At 26.2% G+C, this 13,939-nt stretch overlaps 3 protein-coding genes across 4 annotated transcripts; 1 reads left to right on the top strand and 2 right to left on the bottom strand.

Moving 5' to 3' along the window:
* Positions 1-1,216: 1,216 nt before the first annotated feature.
* Positions 1,217-1,877, bottom strand: LOC124424085 (defensin-A-like). The gene is made up of 2 exons (XM_046962637.1): positions 1,727-1,877; positions 1,217-1,500 (listed from the first exon to the last, which is right to left on the bottom strand). Exons 1-2 carry the CDS (start codon positions 1,794-1,796, stop codon positions 1,340-1,342), a joined length of 231 nt encoding a protein of 76 aa, XP_046818593.1. The 5' UTR covers positions 1,797-1,877; the 3' UTR covers positions 1,217-1,339.
* Positions 1,878-4,835: 2,958 nt separating this feature from the next.
* Positions 4,836-5,727, bottom strand: LOC124424083 (defensin-1-like). Its single transcript, XM_046962634.1, has 3 exons — positions 5,551-5,727; positions 5,236-5,446; positions 4,836-5,030 (listed from the first exon to the last, which is right to left on the bottom strand). The coding sequence occupies exons 1-3, from the start codon at positions 5,633-5,635 to the stop codon at positions 4,988-4,990; spliced, it is 339 nt and encodes a 112-aa protein (XP_046818590.1). The 5' UTR covers positions 5,636-5,727; the 3' UTR covers positions 4,836-4,987.
* Positions 5,728-9,895: 4,168 nt separating this feature from the next.
* LOC124424077 (endoplasmic reticulum resident protein 44) lies at positions 9,896-13,900 on the top strand. 2 transcript variants are annotated; one of them, XM_046962619.1, is made up of 8 exons: positions 9,899-10,028; positions 10,102-10,304; positions 10,751-10,823; positions 10,914-11,069; positions 11,181-11,481; positions 11,672-11,719; positions 11,979-12,274; positions 12,353-13,900. In XM_046962619.1, the coding sequence occupies exons 2-8, from the start codon at positions 10,248-10,250 to the stop codon at positions 12,700-12,702; spliced, it is 1,281 nt and encodes a 426-aa protein (XP_046818575.1). In that variant the 5' UTR covers positions 9,899-10,028; positions 10,102-10,247; the 3' UTR covers positions 12,703-13,900. The 2 variants fall into 2 exon arrangements, with proteins under 2 accessions (XP_046818576.1, XP_046818575.1); XM_046962620.1 differs by lacking the exon at positions 11,672-11,719 and having other exon boundaries at positions 9,896-10,028.
* The last annotated feature ends 39 nt before the right edge of the window (positions 13,901-13,939 follow it).

The raw sequence follows: 13,939 nt of genomic DNA on the forward strand, positions 1-13,939 counted from the left end.
TAGGATCATAATGTTCATCTTCTGTTAACAATAAAGTCGCAAATACTAAAAGGAAAAAACTCACTTTCAAAAAATATTGCGAAATGTAACGTGTTACATATTCTGATATAAATAAAAACTATTTGAACTCATTATTATCTAAATTTATTCATATTTAATTACTAATTGTATTTTACGAATAAAAATGAAGAAATTCTGTTAAATCTAAGTATTCTTCTTCGATAAATAACGGCGAATAAAATCAGAAACAGTATTTATTCAATGGTCATCTATCGTTATTAATCAGTTACATAAATAAAAATGCACGTATTGTATTTCTTTACAATTTATCTATTGAATTGAATTCGTAGTAAGGTCAGACTAATGATATAATGACTTAAGTCGCTGTCATATCTTTCGATGATATTGTATCGTCAATAATGCAACAGATAATCAAAACTCTGATAAATTATTTAGTTATTTTTATTTTTCGTTTCTCAGGTTGATAATGTGTATTTTTCAAAATGCAACCATACATGTATCTTCGATTAATCATTTACATTAGCTTGTGTGTTTCTATTTATTACTTAATCAAATCGAATAATTAATTAACCACAAAATCAAATCAACTGGAGAAAATAGACTTAAAAAAAATATCGATTATTGAGTATTTAAATAAAAATCATAATTAATTCATGATAGTTATCAGTAGCAAAAATCAATGTCAGCTAATGTCAGTTGTTCGAGTAACGTTCACTCCTATTGCCTTTCATCCGATAGACATCATAATCATTCTCTATTTATAATGCTAGTCGAAAAAAACTTTTCGGACTTTTCAAGTTGTAAATCTAGAACTGTTTCTAGAAGTACGACATTTTATTACATTTGCGATTTTTTTTTCAATATATTGTCCGATATTACTAGAGAAAATATAAAAAAAAGTCAATAGTTAATATAATTCGAAAAATAATATGCCAATTAATAGAAAATATCAAACGATAACGTAAAATTGATCAGTCGTACATAAAAAAAAAATAATACATATATAATAATAATGAAATTTCTAAATAATGAACTTCTTCTTTTGTCGATAAGTAAATTAAGAACAATGAATGTGAGGAAGTAAATTTTCTCGAGATATAAGTTGTTATTAGTTTATTTCAAATTGATCGAACTAACTTGATTATCGATTTATTATTAGTGTAGGATAAATAATGAAAAATAAAAAGATAAAATGTAAAATTTGAGAAATTTATAATTGTCACATTTGTTGTTACAAATTAGAACATTGGTATTGAAAATTTATGGTCCATGAACAGTTATTAATTAATCATAAGTATTAATTGTATCAGATAACATTTCAATTACATATACATGTGCCACGACTGTTACAATGTCCTCCTCTTCCATGGCCTTGTCCAATACAGCTCAGACTGCACGCTAGATCTCCACCTATTCTGCAAGAAGCAAATTCTTCTTCTTCTTGCAATTTTTCTTTGAGTTGTTCATTTGGAACAGCTTCTGAAAATATAACGTAATATTACAATTACAATTTTTTATTTTGAATATATTACTGGCTACTTTTCCAATAAAAATGTAAAAAAAAAAAAATATGTCAATAGTTAATATAATTCGAAAAATATAATAACATTTAATAAAAAATATCAAAAATTGAAATCGAACAATCGTGACAGACGATACATAAATAACAATATTTAAAAAATAACGATTAATACTCTATACTAACCTTCTTCTTGTGCCGAAACGGCAACGAAGACGAGAAGAGTAAGGAATGTGAGGAAATAAATTGTTCTCATTTTGATAAATTTTGATAAGTCGACTGGCGTCAAATCATGTTGTTTCGACTTTTTGCTCGTCTTTATATACTCATGCTATTGATACGAATCCATATCGATAAATCTTGGGAAGATTAAATAGTATTTATTTATTGGTTCCTATATCTGATTCAAATACAAATTCTACCAATATTCTAATTCATTTGATTGAAACAAAGTACAACTGTTAAGACTTCTATAAGATCAAGTTTATAATCACTAGTTTATTGAAAGAATAGAAGAATAATTTTGTAATATTTACTTTTATATATGGAAAATTCTTTGGATCATAATGTTCATCTTCTGTTAACAATAAAGTCGCAAATACTAAAAGGAAAAACTCGCTTTCACAAAATATTACAAAAGTAAATAAAACCTAAGTAAAAAAATAAATAAAACCTTTTTGAACTATTATTATCAAAACTTATTCGTATTTAAATCTTAATCGTGTGTTAAAAATATAAACGAAATATTAATTATTCGAATTCGATAATCTAATAAAATCAATGATAATTTAATTATATTCTATTTATCATTTTCTAGAATTATAAATAGTTGAATTCTATCATTTATGAGTTTGAAAAATGAGAGTTTATTGGATAGTTGGAAATAACTATGGCGATTTGATGAAGTATAAGAAGTTGTTAAGATTTTGACACGAGACATATGACGCGACAGATGTATTTTCGATGAACGTTTAGATAATCTTACGTGGTAATTTTTACTGTGTAATTAAATCGAATAAATAATTATTTAATTACAAAATCAAATCAACTAGAGATAATAAGTTTAAAAAAAAATCGATTATCGAGTATTTAAGTAGAGTTCATTTATTATATTTTATTTTTCTTTTGCCGATACGACAACGAAAAGAAAAAGGAATGCAAGAAAATAAGTTTTGGCCATATAAATGTTACGCGTCTATATCGATCAATTAGATGCAATTTAATAAATATTTGTTTTACCATTAATTATAAGATCTTGTTTAGATACTCCCGTCAATAATTGAATTCATTTGTTAAACAAATTCAAATAATTTTTATTAATAATATATAATTATTAATAACACATTGAGAACATAATATAATATATCTGCGATTACATATTATTTGATAAGGCCAGCGTATGTATTGATCAGGCAATTAATTATGCAAATCTCTCACATGGATATTGATTTAATGATATCATGCGAAAAAGTTTGTTTTCCTTGAATATGATTTATGATAATAATAGTACGAAGAAATGGAAAATTATTTTAAGATTTTAAGACACAAGTAATATTAAAAATTAATTAATGAAAATTATTTTAATTATTTTAAGACACAAGTAATATCGTAAAAACATCAGAAACCTTCAAGTTTTTATTTATCATTATCGACTAATAATTAAAACATAAAATAGAATTAATATATTATTTTGTAGGTAAAATAAACAAGATGATTACATAACTACTATCATTTAAATGAACTTTAATAATATATTGCGGCTATTAATGGAATATTTCGAAAAAGTCGACTTTAATATTTTCATTACAGTATTACATAATACAAAGTAATGCAATTAAAACCATTCTTTTTAGTAACATGTTCTTCAAATCTTTTCAATACAAAGGTTATAATTTAAATATAATATTTGTATTATTTATGAATTAAAACAAATTGGTTTATATTTTCGAGAAACGAAGATGATCTTCAATTTTTTAAATGAAATGCTACATATATTTCGACATCATATGAAAGATCATGATCAAGCATATGAATGAATTCATCTTGATATCGAATAACTTTGAATCTAGAAAAAATTATTAATTATGTATAATACAATGATATTTGCATCTTTCATATAAATTCAAAGTGGCAAGAAAGTCATAGTCGTAGACAAGCGATAGATAAAATGAATGTAGATAAAATGTATAGAAAAGATTAAAAAATTGTTTAGTTTAAATTAATTTTTCTATTGTATACTCTCACAGATATATATATATATAGTACATATAAGCGAATAGTATGTAAATTGTTCGCAATTGATAGTTTTTTTTTTTTTTTTTTTTTTTTTTTTTTGATAAAAATTGTCTCCAATATTCAAGCATTTTCCATCTTCGTTCAATCAATTATTTAGATTAATTGTTAATCCATTTGAAAAGGAAAAAAAAACAAGGAAAAAGAAATTTAAAAAAGACATAATTTAATCCCTTTACTTTTTATTTTTATAGTTCATTGCGTTACTTATTAATTGTTAATATATATTATCCTTGCAGGATACGGTACAAAGCCAATTTCCATCTCCGATGATTATGCGAATAGTCCTTGCATATCTATCAGCGCATCCTTCAACAGCATTAGAAGCAGAGTCGAAGAGATGATATAGAGATAAGAAGATAATATCGTTCATCGTTAATACAAACAATTGATTTTTTTTTAAATTAAACATACTTGATGCTGCCGTAACGGTTAATATAACGATAAAGAGAAGAGTGACAAGAAAATAAAATTTTATTTTTTAATTAATTGTTTAACTTCAATCTTCGAAATTAGATTGTTAATATTACGTCGCAAATGACGCTTATATAGTAATTTGGTGTATTATAAAAATTTCAATTGAAAATTTATTAAATGCTTGAAAAAAAAAGAAAGAGGTATTAGATTTATCGTAATAGTCTTATTTGAATTTTTTTTTATTTATATTAAAAATCAATTTCATATCATCGAACAATTTTTGATTTCATTATTCACTTTCATTTTAACAAAATCGTTTAGCTTTTTCAAAAATGATATTTTAATAATATGTTTAATCAAAAATTTATCTTTCATCGATTCTTTTTCAAATTGTAAATTTTTTTTGTGATATCGACAACTTTAAAAAAAAAAAAACATTTATGTGCTTTTTTATATTCTATGAAGAAAATATTTTAGTTCACTTCTGAAATACCCACGTATATCTATTTTCACAAAATAAATTCGTACTTTATAATTTAGAAGGACGATTAGAAGGAGATGAGAAAACTTTAATTAAAAATAATCGTAATAATAAATAATAGTTATATTTTCTAATAACGAATAAATAAGGTACAATTGTCTTAATTATCTAACAATCGGTGTATTTAAAATGAAATGATATTATAACTAACTTGTAATATTTATTTTTCATCTTTTCGATCACCACTCACTTATTCTCTAGAAATTGAATCGTTTTCGTAGAAGATCCAACATTTTCTCTCTGAAAAATAGAAATGTCTAACAATAAGTAAAAAAGAGATGATAAAATTCATGAATTCGTACATTCGTATAATATTCGATTCATATAATATTCGTTCATATTTGTTGATCATTGTTGTTGACATTCAACGTTAATGTCAACAACAATCGACTGTATATAATATCATATATCTTTGGTAAAGGGGATTGCACAAACGATTACTCACTCTCGACAATGACAGATTTCATTTCTGCAATGGCCACCGGCTCTTCCTCTTGCGATACAGCCTGCAGCGCAAGCACTGTCGCTAACCCAGTCACCGATAATGGGAATTTGGCAAGTTTCTCTTCTATATCTCGTACGAGCAATCATTAATTCTTTTGATAATTTTTGATCCATAAAATTATAAACGGAACTCTTTTCTTCTTTAATATCTCCTTAATCCAAAATGAAACATTGTTATTTACGAGAATTATACACACATAAATTATTTACGAAAATGAATGATATTAAAAATTATAAAAGAAATTTTCAAAGAAACCTTCGATTGGTGCCGCTTTTGCCGTACTAACAAGCAGAACGATGAAAGCGAAGAGTACCGTATAGATCTTGATCATTTTGATCATCTCAATTCGGAGTACTTTAAGAGCAATTTAACAGTTAAACCTATGAAGAAGAACTGTCTTTAACACCGCGAACCACTGCATTATATATCCTACAAACACATTTTAAAAACTTTGCATGTGTCTCGAGAGAAAATGCATATTATGGTTCATCATTCGGATGATTTCATCTAAAAGCTGATATTCCAAGAGAACATTGACATAAAAAGTATTTCAAAGCATATCTGTTTTAATGCTTACTTTTATCTTTCTTACACATATTCTCTCTCTCTCTCTCTCTCTCTCTCTTTCTCTTTCTTTTCCTCTTTCTTTCTGTTTTCTTTATTTCCAAGAAAAATACGCTGGATTTAGACGGGGAAATCTTTGGGGAATTCCGTTCAATCTTGAGATCGAAATCTCTTGAGATCATTTTTGTTTAGTCTTTATCATCGACTTTATATGCAAGATATAATTTTATCTTCTTGTGATTCCTTTCTTGTCGTAATAAATATTTTTAAATTTTTATTTAACAAAGTTTTTTTAACTTTCGAAACATACACACAAATCTTTATATCGTAATATATGTATTTAATTCTTAAATTTTTAATTGAGTTTATAAAATTTCATTTATTGAGTCAAAGAACTCGGTGTATAAATCGATGTAGTGGAACAAAATAAATGTAATGGAACTATTTTGATCGCGTATAAATTGGTTGGTAAATATGATCAGTCTGTTTAATTAATCTTAATAACTCCAGAACCGATTAATTGCTTATCGGGCGTTGTACTATAGCATCGGGATCAAAATGAATCAAGGCCAACACTCATCTCTTGATATCGCAAATGTACACATTATATATACAAGTACGTATGTGTAACTATCTTTTATGTATATATTATTGAAGACAAACACACATTAATAAGTAAACTAGATATATCTATATACGAAATGTTTTTTCCAGCATATCTTCGTTATACCGAGATAATAAAATAATTTTTGATAAGACAAATGCGTGGATGAATATCTGCTAAAATAGATAATATTCGAATAACAAAAATTAATTTAATCGTTTATTAATTAATACTATAAGGACTTGTCGGAAAATTTTGTTTTATAGTTAACAATAACAAAAAAAAATAACTAAATTGATATATATATATATATATTTCTTTATTTATACAATGTATCGTTTGTTCAAACAAATTCGAGATATTTCAAATACTCTCGAAATATTTCTTGTTCCAATTGTCTAAAGAAACAGTTATTTGAATGATATTATTTACTGAATATCCGAAGATAAATAGTCCATACTCACATAGACTATAAATGTATTTGTTATCTCTGTTGCAATATCCTTCCTCTTTACCCTTACTAACACAGTAGGTATTTCAAGCACTATTTCCGACCGATAACAGGTATCGTGCAAACTCAAGATCTTCAAAGTCTATCAGCATGCCCTTCCACGCCAGTTACTTCCTGTTCTTGATACGTTTGATACGTATAGAGAACTGGCAGCATATTAAAATTACACAATAGAGGCGAAAGATAATGAAATCGATAAATAAATTAATTTCATATTGAAAATAACAATCTTATTATATTAATCGATACTATTCGAGAAAATGAGAAGACAAAATTGAAAAACGATAAGGACATTTTGATATTATATAACTTTATTTTTCTAAAGTGAAATCAGTTCAGGTATTATCAATAATCTTGTTTAGCGATAATCGAACGATTTTTGATTAGATATTTTTAATTACGGAAATCAATCAAATTTTCAAGTTTATTACATTTTAAGAAAAATCAATCAAACGTGAAGAATATATCACGGTTATATAAACAGAAAAGTATTATTATTATTTTTCTAGAAGTTTCTTCGACAACGATGAGTCCAATTATAATGAGAATGAATGTTATTCTTATTTCACTGCAATATAAGAAATTATTGTAAACCTCAGATATATGTATTTATCTTTTTTAAAAATATAACAAAATAACTTACGATTATAGCAAATACATTCGGATCCTTCGCAAAACCCACTTCTAGCACCGTTTAGCCAACAATTTGTGTGACAATCTTGAATTGTGCAGGTATATGTATTCTCTACATATTTCTCTACAAATATTTATATTGTATTCTCTACAAATATATACATATATAAGTATATATATATATATATATATATATATATATATATATATATATAATATATATAATATAATATATATAATATAATATATATATATATATTTATATACTATATTTTTTTATTTACTAACCTTCGATCTCAGCTGTTGTTAATACGATCATAGCTACGAAGAAAATCGTAAAATATACGTAGAGCTTCATCATTTCTGAAAAATGAGAAGGATCGATTTCGTAAAGAAAACTAACATAACCATTTCAAGTTTAATTGTATATATATGTGTGTGTGTTGTGCAATATATGTTGTGTATGTGTGTGCGTGCGTACGTACTTGCGTGCGTGCTTGTGTGTGTGTGTGATGTGTAAACAGTATCGTTTCACCCAACGAGGTTTATTCAAATTTTATAGATAAAAAAAAACAAATATTAGATAAGAAAGACTTGGATAATATCATGTATACATAACATTTTAGAAAAAAATAACAGCTAAAAAATAAACGAGATGAGACAACGATTAAACGAGCAGAGTAATAAGATCAGAATTTAAGATAAACCTTGTTGAATGGGCCAAATTAAAAAATGTCTATCACATCTTAAACACGATATAAGTACATCGATCGTAAGATTCGAAATGATGAAATAACATATTATTATTGCGACATATTATTATTGAAATATAAATTTAAAAGCATATTTATTGACAACAATAAAACTATAAATTAAAGTATATTTATTATAATTTAAAAAACAAATATTTTTTCAGATAAATTGAACTACACAATTCTCGTGAAACAAACGAAAATTAATAGGAATTAAAGCAAAGTTTTATTTTGAACAAGATCATTTGAAATGTTTAAATTTTAATCGACAAAATTAAGAAACATTACTTACGATCTCTATACGAATAACAAGTATCACGATAAAAGTAATCACCGAATGGTTTTCTTAAAAATATATAACAAGCGTAACAAGCAGCGTCTTTTATCCATCCACCAATTTTTCCAGACTTTTAACAAAGTAAAAGTTTATTTGTGCTATTGTGTATATCACTGACCACTGTGATGTTCTCTTCTAACAAATCTTTATACTCGTTTGAAAATAAAGAAAATAAATAATGGAATTATTTTAATAATTATTTAAAAGGTAAAGTTATCCTTTTAAAATACGAATCTTCAATAAATACTGCTAAGATAGTAATCAAGAAAACGAGTAAAAAAGAGAGAAAGATGTACAGTTTCATTTCGTTTGGACTCGCAACGGTGTTTTGCATGGCGACTAATAGGTGATACCCATCTGTTTAAATTGAGTTCTTTTGTTAACAATTGAAATGAGCACCGTATTGGTACGTAAATAGATTCTTTAGACATTCAGTTTCGTTTAGAGAAAGTATAAATTGATACATGGATGAATACAATGTTAAGATTAGTATAGTTCTTTGTTGGTGGTGGCTGAGAGCAGACATACGACTGCAAAGGGTTAAATATGTTTTGTTTATCGAGACGTCTTCTTTTTATACGCGTAAATGATATAAATTATCGTTAAGTACATAAAAAAAAAGCAAAAGAATAAAATAGTGATAGTTCAAAAAATTTTTTAGCCTTTAAAATGATCATAAAGAATCATCAAAACTAATTCTTCGTACGGAAATAAAAATATTACAAAAATTAAATGAACCATTAATGAAATTTCCAGGAAGAATAAGCATTAATAAAATAATATTTCTTCAACGGAAATGTTTCGATATATAAAATTATTATTACAATATATGTTCGCATTGATCATTTGAAATTTCTGAAAAGTGCCTGTTGAATAGCAACCAGTTTTACGTATGCGCTCAAAAGTATTTATATAACATAATGAAGGAAATGAAATATTAATAAAATATTTTTTTAGTTTAAGAAACTGTTCGAATGCAATCGGCTCATCGCATAGACTATATATAACAATATATTATAATGTTTCTCTAATTTTTATAAATGCTTTATTGACATAAATTCCATTGTAACGAATCACATTACTCTTTTGTATTTTCTCAGTCGGTAAAAAAATTATTGTGTTTCATTACCAACATAATCATATAATTATAAGCAGTTTGTATTATGTGATTAATATAGCTGTTCGTTTATTGGCCAATGAATAGCCAATCATGGCAAGCAACGTGCCCGTCTACGAATGTATTTTATAATGAATGGGCGTACGAAATATATCACTATTTCCAAGTGAAAATGTCGTGACTTTTAAATCGAAACAAACAAAATTAAGATACACGTAAGCAAGAAAAAGAAAACTTATATAATTGTTTATTTTCTTCTTTAGAAAAATACAGATACATTTATTTCAGATAGTAATAGAATATCGATGTCTCGAAAATATATTATTCGAGTTCGATATACTGTAAGTTCATGACAGTTGACGCATAGGTAGCAGATCCACTGATGGTGGTTCAAAAAGTTGTTGTTTGATTAATTACCTTTCTAAGATCACAAGATGTTGGTCTTCTGTGATATTTTTTATTTTAAAGTGCTTATATTTACTTATCTGTTGGTAAGTTTTACAACGTAACTTCACAATTACAATTTCTATTTTCAAAAATTCTGAATTTATCATTTTGAACTTCTAAGCGGTACTTTGTGACACGTATTTATGTTTCGTTGTGTATTTTGAATAATTTAGATTTCGTTAAATTTCCACGCTTTTTATTAGTAAACAAATCTAAATCGTTCAAACTTTCATATAAAATTTTTATTATTCCAACCTATAAATATTTCTAAAGAAATAACCTCAAAATTTGTGACAAGCTGACGTTGTTGAAATAGTTCTTCATCCACGTAGTACGATATATCTCGTAAAACGCTATGTAAATATTGTCAGATTTTATATTATTTCATATACAATATGAATTTGAAAGATCATTGATAATCGGATTATTTGTTAATTTGTTGTTTTTAGCCAAACTTCTATCATATTCTCCGAATCAATTTACTTTTCAGGCATTTTTACCCAAAAGTTTAGGAAGTGAAGGTGCTATTTCACTCACACAAAAAAACATTGATCATACATTAGGTGAGTTACATTAGAAAAGTATTATGAAAGAATTATAACTTTATTATATCAATGGTATAATTTATTTTCTCATTTTTTTTTTTTTTTTAGCATCCAATGAACTTGTATTTATAAACTTTTATGCAGAATGGTGTCGTTTTAGTAATTTATTGGCACCCATATTCGAAGAAGCAGCACATAAAGTACATACTGCTTTTCCAGAAGTTGGAACTGTAGTTATGGGTAAAGTAGACTGCGATAAAGAAGGTTAGTTCTCTTTAATAATAATTAAGATATATATATATATATATATATATATATATATATATATATATATATTAAAAGTATTTATTATTATTCTTGACTTATAACTTTTAGGATCTGTAGCTTCAAGGTTTCATATTTCCAAATATCCAACATTAAAAGTAATTAGAAATGGACAACCAACTAAAAGGGAATATAGAGGACAGCGTTCTGTTGAGGCTTTCGAGCAGTTCATCAGAAAACAATTACAAGATCCCATTAAAGAATTCTATGACTTGAAAGAATTAAATAATCTTGACGATAAAAAAAGAATGATTATTGGATATTTTGACAGGAAAGATATTCCAGAATATCAAATGTTCAGAAGGGTAGCAACAAATCTAAAGGATGACTGTCAGTTTCATGTTGGCTTCGGGTAAGACATTAATGCTAATTAAATTATTTATATGGTGTATAAGATCTATAAGGTGTAGTTACGTTTTATAAATATCTGATAGATCAGATATATTTTCAAAAAATTATATTAGTCATGGACTACAACAATATTATAAATATAATATTATATCCTAATTGACATCGTAACAATATTAATTTTATTTAACAAGCACTTGCTCCAATGAAAACTGTGAAATAGGACAGCATTTTCACTTGGTGTAAGTAAAGATAATAATAAGTAGTTAGATCTCAGTATTAGAATTGTATAATGCTTGCTATCTATTACATGAGCATATATAGATTTATCATAAAAATAGGTTTAAGTGATAACCAATTTAAAATGAAAACTTGCAACAATCTTTTCAACTCCACTGCAACAATTTTTTTCTACATGCATAATTTTAATTATATTTCAATTATTTAAATTTCATCATAGTCTTGAATTAATGAAGTGTTATATAAAAAACGTATTATTAGAGATGCAAGTAAAGCCATGCATCCACCTGGTCAACCAATTGTTGTCTTCCGATCGGATAAAGCATTGTCCAATGATGAAGATGAAACTTATCAAGGCAGTTTAAAAAACTTTGACGAATTAAATATTTGGGCTCAAGAAAAATGTGTACCACTTGTGAGGGAAATTACATTTGAGAATGCAGAAGAATTAACAGAAGAAGGCTTACCTTTCCTTATATTGTTTCATGCTCCAGATGATACTGAGAGCGTCAAAAAATATAAAGATGTTGTAACTAGAACTTTGATAGATGAAAAACGTAAGTAAAATCACGTTTATTACGTTATTACGTTACTACGTTACTATAATCTATTCAAACCATTTTTTATACTTTTAGAAAACATTAATTTCTTAACTGCTGATGGTTTGAAGTTCGCACATCCTCTTCATCATTTGGGAAAAAGTACATCCGATTTGCCGTTAATCGCGATCGATAGTTTTCGTCACATGTACCTGTTTCCTAGCTTCCAAGATATCAATATAGAGGGAAAATTGAAGGCTTTTATTCATGACTTATACTCTGGAAAACTTCATCGAGAATTTCATCATGGACCTGATACTCCTAGTAATAATGAAATACCACAAGTTACAGGACACGTGAAAGTGCCTACAACCCCACCAGAATCTACATTTAAGAAACTTGCACCCAGTAAAAATAGATACACATTGCTTAGGGATGAATTATAATAGTGTTATGACGGTGAATAATAAGAAGAAAAAGAAAAAAAAAAATGAAGTGAAACTTACGGAATGAAATTACAAAATATTAGTCATCGATGGCGAGTAAATTCAAATTAGACAGAAAAGCTTCGCAATAATACATACAAGCGAATGGTGACTCATAGTCTATTTATAATCTTGGTCTATATCGAGAAGATAAGCCTTAGTTATAAAAGTGTGTTAGGAAAATTTTTGTTATTACGTCTGATAGCATTTGAATTTTTCTTATTAACAATTTTCATTATATATTTAACATACAATTGTAATAAGAATTAAAATCATAATTGTATAAAGCCTTATTTCAGGAATATAATCGGATATTAGTAATCAGAAAAATCTATAAAGATTTAAATATATATAAAAAAAAAAGAAAAAAAAAGAAAAAAAAAGAAAAAAAAAAGAAAAAAAACAGTCGCTTTCATTCTATATTTTTACATAAATTTCTATTACTTTCTTACTAAAGATAAAAATTAAATATCTCTACTAAAAGTTATAAAAGGATAACTTAAAGATTGTACATCTCCCACTGTCAATATTTACATATTAGATTTTATACTACTATATAAAATACAGAAGATACATGAAATATCATGTGAAACGAAATCTTTTAAGAAATTGCTTAATCGAAATATTGTATTCTCTTTTCACTCGTTATGATTTATATTTTAAGTAAAATATCAAAAAGCTTTTATTTTTAGATCTACATCTATTACTCGAGTTGCGTTTGATGTTTTTGCGAGTAACAATGGTTAGAGGTTTTGAAACTGAAAGAAAAAAGTTCTTTTTTTTATTATTTTTTTTTTTTTTTTTTTTTTTTTTTTTTTTTTTTTATTATGTATAGAACGAACGGTCAAAAATAAATAAGAAGTCAATAAAAATACGGTTGCATGAGTGACTTTGTGAACGCAAGATTAATTCTTAATTATGCGTGCGTGTTTGCGTGCGTGCAATAGTATTTTAGCTCATTGATTCTAATTGTGATATTGCTCTTTATGAGAAGCTTATCACAAAGAAATAAATGCATCGTCATTCTGTGTGTCCGAAAAAAAAAAAGAAAAAACTTACGAAAGCATGGTAAACGGTATGAAGTATAGAAATACTTTTTCAAAGTGTTGTACGGATGATGGTATTATTAATTTATTGTTAATAAAGAGATTCTAAGTCACGCGTTTCGTCGATGAAATATTTCTTTATAAATAATCGC

Source organism: Vespa crabro, chromosome 5, assembly GCF_910589235.1.
Source record: "Vespa crabro chromosome 5, iyVesCrab1.2, whole genome shotgun sequence".
Taxonomy (NCBI): Eukaryota; Metazoa; Arthropoda; class Insecta; order Hymenoptera; family Vespidae; genus Vespa; species Vespa crabro.

Bases quoted from the DNA above. Each gene is read 5' to 3' on its own strand.
- LOC124424083 (XM_046962634.1), bottom strand. From the start codon at position 5,635: ATGATCAAAATGATCAAGATCTATACGGTACTCTTCGCTTTCATCGTT. The intron at 5,447-5,550 runs GTTTCTTTGAAA...TTTTGGATTAAG, and splicing joins AAAAGCGGCACCAATCGAAG to GAGATATTAAAGAAGAAAAG. The intron at 5,031-5,235 runs GTGAGTAATCGT...TCTATTTTTCAG, and splicing joins GAAATCTGTCATTGTCGAGA to AGAGAAAATGTTGGATCTTC.
- LOC124424085 (XM_046962637.1), bottom strand. From the start codon at position 1,796: ATGAGAACAATTTATTTCCTCACATTCCTTACTCTTCTCGTCTTCGTT. The intron at 1,501-1,726 runs GTTAGTATAGAG...TTATATTTTCAG, and splicing joins CGTTTCGGCACAAGAAGAAG to AAGCTGTTCCAAATGAACAA.
- LOC124424077 (XM_046962619.1), top strand. From the start codon at position 10,248: ATGTTGGTCTTCTGTGATATTTTTTATTTTAAAGTGCTTATATTTACT. The intron at 10,305-10,750 runs GTAAGTTTTACA...TTTACTTTTCAG, and splicing joins TTATATTTACTTATCTGTTG to GCATTTTTACCCAAAAGTTT. The intron at 12,275-12,352 runs GTAAGTAAAATC...TTATACTTTTAG, and splicing joins AACTTTGATAGATGAAAAAC to AAAACATTAATTTCTTAACT.